Below are 9,995 nucleotides of genomic sequence, written 5' to 3' on the forward strand. Positions count from 1 at the left end.
CTAATTGTCGTACACTAATCGTATTTTACACATTAAAGCAATGCTATTTTTCCAGGTGCCATTCAACATTCCGCCAAGAACGTTAAGACAGCAGGAGGACGAATCGGTCATCAGAGTATACAAGTGTATCTTAAACGTCTACCTAGCAACATTACACACCTCTACTTTACCCTGAGCTCTTGGAAAGCACCTAATCTCTCTGCCTCCACCAACCCAAGTCTACAATTCTACGAAGCGTCTGATCCCGGGACAAACTTATGCAGTACTACCATAAGCCATGCTCTTAGCAGTCAGGCCGTTGTCATGTGCTCTGTGGTTAGGGCGGGAACGCAGTGGCAAATATTCGAATGTGACGTCAGCGGATGTGTTGACGGAAATACGAAGAAGTATAATCCGATACAGGAACGTATTGGACATTTAATTGAAAATGAATAAATTGATATCTGAAATATTTGACATTTCGCTAGTATTTTCTAAAAACATTCAGAAATAATTTGGATACTTTGATGCTTTAATATATTTGAAAATCAACGAAATTGCTATAAATATTGGACATAAAACCTGCTCTGCATAGGAAACACCAGTATAAACCTAAATTGAGTTTGGCTGTTGTATAACGGTCGATTATTCAATGATGGTAAGTATTTTAGATAACCGCTAAAACCAGACAGTTTAGAGTGTCTAAGAACTGCGTAAGAACCCTTTATTAATAAATAATCCAACTTTTACAACTACCCTTTTACGTTGTGTTTTTCGTGGCATATCTATTATTCAATGATGTCTTAAAAATGTGTAACAGTTTACGATATGCTCAGATGAGTTTTTTTGATCATCCAGTCCCTGTTCCCCTTGTCTGTCGTCTGTCGTCCGTCGACGTTAACTTTTTACTTAAACATCTTCTCTGGTCAAAATTAAACCAAACTAGGTCTGTAGCATCCTGGCAAGATCCTCTCTCAAGTTTTTTTTCAAAGGCTTCCGCTTAATAGATTTTAGGGGCCGCTAGAGCTAAAAATAGAAAAAAACTGAACGATTTCTTCTCATGAACCAGTGAATTAATAGTCACCAAACATGGACTGTAGAATTGTAAGGTCCTCTCTCAGATTTATACAAATGGTTCCATTTGACTGATTTTAGGGGCACCCAGAGCTGAAATAGAAAACTCTTTAAACGATTTCTTCTCATGAACCAGTTGAGGGATCATCACCAAACTAGGTCTCTAGCATCCTAATAAGATCCTCTCTCAGAATTATACAAGCTTGACTGAGAGGCCCCAAGAGCTAGAAATAGAAAAACCTTTAAAGGACTTATTCTTATGATCCACGTGATGTATTATTAACAAACTTGGTCTGTAGCATCCTACTAAGGTCCTGTCTCAGATGTTTGCAAATGGTTCTGCTTGACTGATTTTAGTGGCGATTAGAGCCGAAAATAAAACAAAACTTTTAAACGATTTTTTCTTATGAACCACTAAATGGATCATCACCGAACTTGGTTGTAAGTATTCTAGTAAGGTCCTTTCTCAGATTTGTTCAAAGACTTTGCTTGAATGCTTTTTGGGGCGACCCGAGTCAAACAAAAAAACCTTTAAACGACTTTTCTCGTGAATCACTTGATTGATCATCGGCAAATTTGGTCTGTAGCATCCTAGTAAGGCCCGCTTTCAGATTTGTTCAAATGGATCTGCTTGACTGATTGCAGGTGATGTCACAACTAAAAATAGAACCACTAGATGGATCATCACCAAGCTTGTTTTTTACCATCCTAGTAAAGTCCTCTCAGTTTTTAGCTCACCTGAGCCAAAGGCTCATGGTGAGCTTTTGTGACCGCTTAATGTTCGTCGTGTGTCGTCCGTCGTGCGTCCGTCATCATTTTCTAAAAAAAACTTCTTGAAAACCACTGGGCAGAATTACACCAAACTTCAAAGGAATGATCCTTTGGTGGTCCCCTTTTAAAATTGTTCAAAGAATTGAATTCCATGCAGAACTCTAGTTGCCATGGCAACCGAAAGGAAAAGTTTAAACAATCTTCTTGTCCAAACCCGCAAGGCCTAGAGCCTTGATATTTGGCATGTGACACCATCTAATGGTCCTCTAAGAAGATTGTTCAAATTATACCCTTGGGATGAAAAGAGGCCCCGCCCCGGGGGTCCCAAGTTTTGCATAGACTTATATAGGAAAAAACTTTAAAAATCTTCTTGTCTAAAACCACAAGACCTAGGCCTTTGATATTTGGCATGTAGCATTGCCTTGTGGTCCTCTACCAAAAATTTTCAAATTATTACCCTGGGGAGAAAAGAGGCCATGTCCCGGGGGATCCCAAGTTTAGCATAGACTTATATAGGAAAAAAAGTAAAAATCTTCTTGTCCTAAAGTTCAAAGCCTAGGCCTTTGATATTTGGTGTGTAGCATTGCCTAGTAGATCTCTTAAAAGATTGCTCAAATTATACCCCTGGGGTGAAAAGAGGCCCCGCCTTGGGGTCACTTGTTACATGAGTTAAATAGGAAAAAGTACTTAAATTTATTAGATCATAGTTCCTTGACTGTTTAATTATAATTACCTGATGACCTCAAGTGATTAGGGGTCATCTGACTGTGACCTTGACCTATTGACCTACTTCCTTGTTTTTTAAGATACAGCCTTGAAATTTGGATGCCATGTACAGTTTTGCACACCGATTTTAACATCAACTTTCAGTGACCATGAATGTGACCTACTGACCTACTTTCTTTATATTTTAGCATCAGTTTGCCATTTGAAACATGTGGCTCATATTACTCAGGTGAGCGATCCAGGGTCATCAAGACCCTCTTGTTCTATAAGTTGAAAGTAGTATATATAACACTTTAATCATAAATTGATATCTGCTTGATAAAAAGATAAACTGGTGTATGATTGATAAAAATAGCCTCCATAAATTATTTAGTGCATCATAAGATTCTACTTTTTGTGTAATTTTATGTTGGTTTTTTTTTTTTTTTTTTTTTCATGTCTTGATTTTCCTTGAGATGCAGGGCTGTTCAGATGTACATCACTACGTGTTCTACTCTACAATATTCAAGCCAGTTAAGCTTGGTAGTGCACTATATTGAAAACTGATTGATAGGCTAGATCCAATGCCGATGGCAATAAAAAAATGTCCTGATTTGACTTGCACTGCACATGCAGGTTTTCTGGTTAATGAAAGTTTTGTTATTTAAAGTTCATTGCAGACAGGCGGTCCTGTAGGTGATTGAAGTTTTCTATTTACTTGTTTATACAGTGTTGTGGATAGATCATTTTGCCAGGAATTAACCATGGAATAATAATAATTCACAAGTGTTAAGATAAATTCTGCAATGTGAAATTTGAACTAAGGTTGTTTTTTTTTTTTTTTAGATTTTTAGAGAAAAAGAATATTTTGTAAAGTGTGGATTCATAACTTTAGATATATAGAAGCATATCATTTTGTCTCATGACATGTTTTTTTAAACTTTCATATAGGTTCAATTATCAAGACTAAATAACTGTTGAATTCTAGTAGTATGTCTAAAGTAACATAAATGTCAAGCCTGTTTTAAAAAGGTTTTAACGGCTTATATTATCTACACATATTTAACTGTGAAAGTGCAGGCAAACTCATGTAAATTATTATTAGGATGCCTCCAGGTTATCAAGGTAGATAAGAATTTTTTTTCTCTATAGAATATAATTAAGGTCAATGTTAATTGGTTACGAAGAAAGTGTACACTGATATACAGTGACATAAAATAATATTTAATAACAGTTGTATACACTTACCAAAAGAAGGAAATATCTTAGAATCAAGGTATTTATTAGAAAAAGTGGAACGGTATTTGAGATATCAGTATATATATCATTTTATATTTATAAGATAAAACATCTTGAAAAACAAAAGTGGAAATAATAAGTTATACATGGATATTGTTATTCAGCTGTGGATGAATTCGTGCAGTAACTGCAGATATAAGTCTACTGGGCAATTTAAAATAAAAAACTTTTTTTCTAAAAATAGTGCTTAAAGTGAAATTCTCAGGATATATTGCAGGTACACTTAACAGTGAACATGCTAACATGCCAAAGTTGCAGTCAAAGTTTTATATAATGTCTTTCAATGTTCATCGGGAGAAGTTCTACCAAGGATGGCTGTTCCGCTTACTATGGGCACCTTCCGCTGGTATATAGAGAACACTTTGAAAGTTATCTTATTTGAAATGTTCGATTTCAGAACAATTTCACACTTAGGTGACTCTCTTCCAAGATTGATAAATCATCACCATAACCTTAAAGAAACATGTTTGAGCTGTGAAACTCTGGTGAGAGATACAGGGCCATTATGGTCTTCTTGTTTTTAAATTACCCTCCTCTAAATTGTTTACACATTTTTGTCTGAGCATGTCTTTTGAATTGTCTATTGGCAGAGACTGGGTAAATCAAGTCTGTTTGAATTGTTATTCGCCCGAAGGAACGTATTATGTTTTACACCCGGTGTCCGTCCGTCCGTTAGTAATTTCGTGTCCGCTCTGAAACTCCCAGAACCCCTTGAAGGATTTTGAAGAAATTCGACACAAATGTTTACCACATCGAGACGACATGCAGAGCGCATGTTCTGGATTGTTCGCTTCAAGGTCAAGGTCACACGTAGACGTCAAAGGTCATATGACTTTGTTTTGTGTCCGCTCTGTAACTCTTGAACTGCTTGAAGGATTTCCTAGAAACTTAGCACGAATGTTCACCACATCAAGACGACTTGCAGAGCGCATGTTTCGGATGACATGCTTCAGGGTCAAGGTCACACTTAGGGGTCAAAGGTCATATGACTTTCTTTCCTGTGTATTTAGCTCTTCATTGCCATTCCATTGCTCTTGTTTTTATTTGGCATATTCCTTTTTGCTCACCTACAATATTTTTTAATTACTTCCCTTTTATGTTACTATAAATAGCTTATTTTGTAACTTTTTAATTATTGGCCGTACCACTTTTCTGTGGTACAACACGGACGGTACCCTCAATTTTTAGCTGTATTTTAACATATTTGTATCTGGTAAGGATTATCTGTGGGCTTAGATTTTTTTTTGGAATTTCATCCCTTTGTGGTTCTTCAACAGTCAAGTTTTTTAAATTTTGCTCCCATTCTCTGATATAACCCTTCGATCACACTTAGGGTTCAAAGGTTATACCTTCGGGCGTATATTGCTTCGCATTGCGGTGCTCTTGTTTTCTTTTAAAATACCTCTACTAAGGACATTTAAGTACATCATCACACCCTATTACCTGATGTCCACCACGCCGAGGGATGCGGCTGCCACAGAGGTCAGAAATCAATAACGATGAGTAGTGGTGTTAGTCTTTTGAGCTGTATTTTTTCATTTCGACTTTCCATGAAAATATTCTGGTGCAAGCATACGTGTAAATGCCTTAACATATTATAGAATTAATCCTGGTCGCCAACTTTGCGAAATAAAGAAGTATTCAGCTGTTTAAATTGGACGTTTATTAAAATTGATGCGAAAATCATATTCAACGGCCCAATTCGAAGTGTTCACAAGATATTTTGATCGAATTTACCATACAAGTCAAACGACCAATCATCTGGGGATAATCCTGGCAAGTTTCAAGTCTGTCCGTACGTCTACACCGACGTTATGACCCTCCAAAGGGACCCGCGTATAGTCACGTATGATAAACTTTACCGCAGAGGGCATTTTTAAATGATGCCCATCCCACCGAGGAGTCAAAATATAGGATACCGTTTACGGCAGAGGGGAATTTTGTGTAAAAACGTCTATTTTGGCTGTTTGTTTCGCTTTTAAGTCTTGGGAGGTCATGGAATCATTTGCAGTATGCATTGTTTATATACTTATTTTTAATAATGGGCGATTTTCAATGGCGAACACCGCTGTAACACAGTGTCAATCAGTCTAGATTGTATTTCTGTCTCCGACATTGCATACTATCTGCTACATGTACATGTATAGATTGGTTCTGCTGCTGTAAATGTTCATTTTGTAAATTCATTTTTGTTTCAAATTCTTTTATGATGAAATATACAGAAATAATGATATCTTAAGTCCTGATACTTGCGTTCTTGCAGGATTCTGTGTTGAAGTTACGGTTAATAGTAGGTATTAAAACGTTTTACATTTATTATATACAGCTTTCATTTAAATACACATCAGATCATATAGTTTAACACAGTTTGTCGAGTAGTATATTTAAGCATATATATTTGAAATGCATGAGAATTGTTTAAAAAAAGCTAAGACACTGATTTGCAGCTTACGCTAGAGTGATTGACCATTTAAGTACATGGAACTGGAATAAGATGAAAACATTTGGAATGCTGGATATAGGACAGAAAACATATACCGACGTGATTCCAAATGAAGGTGAAATATTCATTTCTAGTGACCAGCGTGTAGGCATGTATCGAAGTTACAGGGCAAAATATCAAAATTGAATACATCTTTAAAGTTTTCAAGAGAGATCGATCAGAATGAAATCTTCATTTCAGATAGTAACTCGGTAATAACAGATGGTTTAGTTATTTCCATTGCATTTTGATAGATCTCTCTTAACATGACATTTAACTAAATGGTTAATCACTCCAGTGTTAACTTCAAAATAATTGTTACAGTAATAACACGTGTATGCCTTCATCGTTGGTTCTGAAATTGAATATAAAATAAATTGTTTAGAACATTTCTGTAAACGGTTAATGAATAACAGCTTTATTTAGAACCGATCACTTGACTTATGCCACTGACAACAAATATATTTAAATTTTCTAGCCTAACGGATCTTTTATGTAGAACTATGTTACTATCAGTAGCCTCTTAGTATGAAAGCTTAATAATGCAAAATAATTTGATATTTAATATTAACCTATATTCAACACTGAATCCAGCAAGAACGAAAGTACCAGGACTTAGACTTTCGTTGCTGGCAGCAAATGTTTGTATATTATGATAAAAAAGAAACAAAAATGATTTTACAAAACGAAGACTTTCAGTGGCAAAACAACTCTATACATGTACAGTATCAGATTGTATGCAATGTAGGATATATATCTAGACTGATTGCAAAACGATTTATCATTTAATATAAACCGTAAATTCAACACTGAATCCAGCAAGAAGGCAAGTACCGATACCAGCAGGACTTACGATATCATTATTTCTGTATATCTCATGATAAAAGAAATTGAAACAAAATCGAGTTTACAAAACGAAGACTTATAGTAGCAAAACAACGTCGGAGATAGATAGAAGTTCAATCTAGACTGATTACCACCGTGTTACAGCACTGTTCGCCATTGAAAATCGCCCATTATTAAACACAAGTATAAACAATGCATACTGCAAATAATTCCATGACCTCCCAGGTCTCAAAAGCAAAACAAACAGCCAAAATAGACATTTTTACACAACATTTCCCTCTAGGTAAAAATGCCCTCTGCGGTAAAGTTTATCATACGTGACTGTACCCGGGTCCCTTTGGAGGGTAATAACGTTGGTGTAGACGTACGGACAGACTTGAAACTTGCCAGGATTATCCCTAGTTGATTGATCGTTTGACGTGTGAGGTAAACCCGATCAAATTATTTTGTAAACACTTCAGACTGGGCCGTTGAATATGATTTTCGCATCAATTGTAATAAACGTCCAATTTAAACAGCTGAATACTTCTTTATTTCGCAAAGTTGGCGACCAGGATTAATCATATAATATGTTAAGGCATTTACACATATGCCTGCACCAGAATATTTTCATGGAAAGTCGAAATTAAAAAGTACAGCTCAAAAAACTAACATCACTATTCACCGTTATTGATTTCCTACCTCTGTGGCAGCCGCATCCCTCGGCGTGGTGGACATCAGGTAATAGGGTGTGATCATAGTACGATCAAAGTCGTTGTGAAGTGTACAAACTTAACTGATTGTAAAATTTGTTCGTTCAGAAAAAAATCATTTATTGTCTGGAACGTGACTTGACAGTTTGTTTGTTTGTTTGTTTTGGGTTTAACGCCGATTTTTTTTCAACAGTATTTCAGTCATGTAACGGCGGACAGTTAACCTAACCAGTGTCCCTGTATTCTGTACCAGTATAAACCCGTTCTCCTCAAGTAACTGCCAACTTCCCCACATGAATTATCAGAGGTGGAGGACGAATAATTTCAGACACAATGTCTTATCAAATCGTCACGGAGAACATACGCCCTGCCCGGGGAACGAACTCGCGACACCGCGATCCGCAGACCTCTCCCTATTGAGCTAAGCGGGCGGGCTATGACTTGACAGGTTCGGTGATATGCAGGTTCCCAGTTCAACAGTCCAGTTTGTTTAGTTCTTCTATTAAAGGGTCATAATGCCTTTGTTTATAATGTGGCTGCCACATTGTTTGTTACGAACATAAAATGTATTAATTTCTAGTTAAATCCTATTTTCTGTTATTAATTTCTCCAATACTTGTCAAAGGTTTGAATATTAATTAACATAGTAGTAGGCCCAAGCTTAAAATCCATTGTTTTTTATTAGCTATCTTTATAGATCTAACTGTATGAGTTCATGTGCGGTATTGAAATTATAACTTCTCTTATCATGTAATTTATACACAGCATCTATTTAGACAACAGTTTTTACTGCTCTGTCTTTTTAAGTTTATTAAAACCTTATGGAACTTAACGTGAGTCGAATAAATTACTGTTATCATCAATCCATATGAACTTTGTAACAGCAAGTAACGTAAATCTTACAACTTTCATTTTACACGTGTAAGTAAAGTTGTAAATCACCTGAAGCCGCTGAATATTTTTACTAACTAAAAATCACAGCAGTAGCAATTACAGTTACATGTTCAAAAGTAAGATTCGCTACAAAGATAATTGTAATATAACCGTATAATTATAAAGAAGCAATTTCTAATATTCCAGAGTGATCCTACAATTAATACAAAATGCGTGTTAAAATATTTCTGCATGTGATATCTATATACATGTAGTTGATATAGCTGCCTTCATTTGCATGTAGCATGACTGAGTATGATTAAATGGCCATAGGGGAAAGCGGGGCACATATTCGAATTCTGGTACAGACTATCCTAGTGTAATCTGAACTCGACCGAGTTTTTCCGTAATCAGAATTTATTTAAATTCAGTTAGATGTTGAAAGAATTTGTAACCCGACCCTTATGCTTTTGTATTTTATATCAGACTAGTATATTGCATTGTGGCCTATATGAAAAATAATGAAACATGATTAAAACAAATCATTCAGTAAGATTTTTACTACATGACATCAGAACAAACTATTAATATCTTTTTCTAATGTCTTTTACATATTAACGCCGGTCTCAATTTGGCCAGAGGAATGTCCACAGGAGAGAGAGGGAGAGAGAGAGATGTACGGCTAGCATATTCTCACTCTATGTGAAAATACAATTAACAAGTCTGATGTTACGGATGTATAACGCCGATACAGCTTCCTATTCGAATGGGTTATAACGCACAAGTGTGGGAAATACCGGAAGTACGATAACGTTGTAAAAGAATGGTTGTTGCGCCAAATTTATACCAACTTATCTCATATTTGTTAGGCACGTGGACTGGTGAATAATTTCACTGTGAAATGTTTACTTCCGTTACTTGAATTGTCCGCCAAATACGCGTTAATACCAAAAAAAAATGTTGAGAAATGTCAATTTAGTGTATCTAGTGAATATTTTATATACATACCAGTTCATCGTACACCAGTTTCAGCTTGCCAATCAAAATGTTTATACGACGAGAACGAGTTAAATATCGTTTCAGGCAATAAAACTGTGAAATAAAAATGGCAAAGATTGACCACCTACTTAGACATATCCAGAAATGATATAAGGTGATTGTGCATTAGCATATTATGAGACTAGACGTAAACAATGGTATTGAGGGAAGTGTCTCATAATATTTCACTTTTGTCGCAAATTTGAGCTCAGTCCGAATACCCGTTGCCAATCGAG

General features: G+C 35.9%; 1 protein-coding gene across 4 annotated transcripts in view; it reads left to right on the top strand.

Annotated features, from left to right (window-relative positions):
- LOC123549659 (uncharacterized) overlaps window positions 1-9,995 on the top strand; it is an 83,848-nt gene that overhangs the window by 39,236 nt on the left and 34,617 nt on the right. For 2 of the 4 annotated variants that reach the window (XM_053545108.1, XM_053545111.1), the window contains exon 8: window positions 56-744. The exons of 1 other annotated variant lie outside the window; for it this stretch is intronic. In XM_053545108.1, the coding sequence (XP_053401083.1) occupies window positions 56-435 (380 nt within the window). In that variant the 3' untranslated portion in view covers window positions 436-744. Of the gene's footprint in view, window positions 1-55; window positions 746-9,995 lie in introns of those variants that run through there. One more of the 4 variants, XM_053545110.1, reaches the window with a different exon arrangement.

This window comes from Mercenaria mercenaria, chromosome 6, assembly GCF_021730395.1.
Source record: "Mercenaria mercenaria strain notata chromosome 6, MADL_Memer_1, whole genome shotgun sequence".
Classification (NCBI taxonomy): Eukaryota; Metazoa; Mollusca; class Bivalvia; order Venerida; family Veneridae; genus Mercenaria; species Mercenaria mercenaria.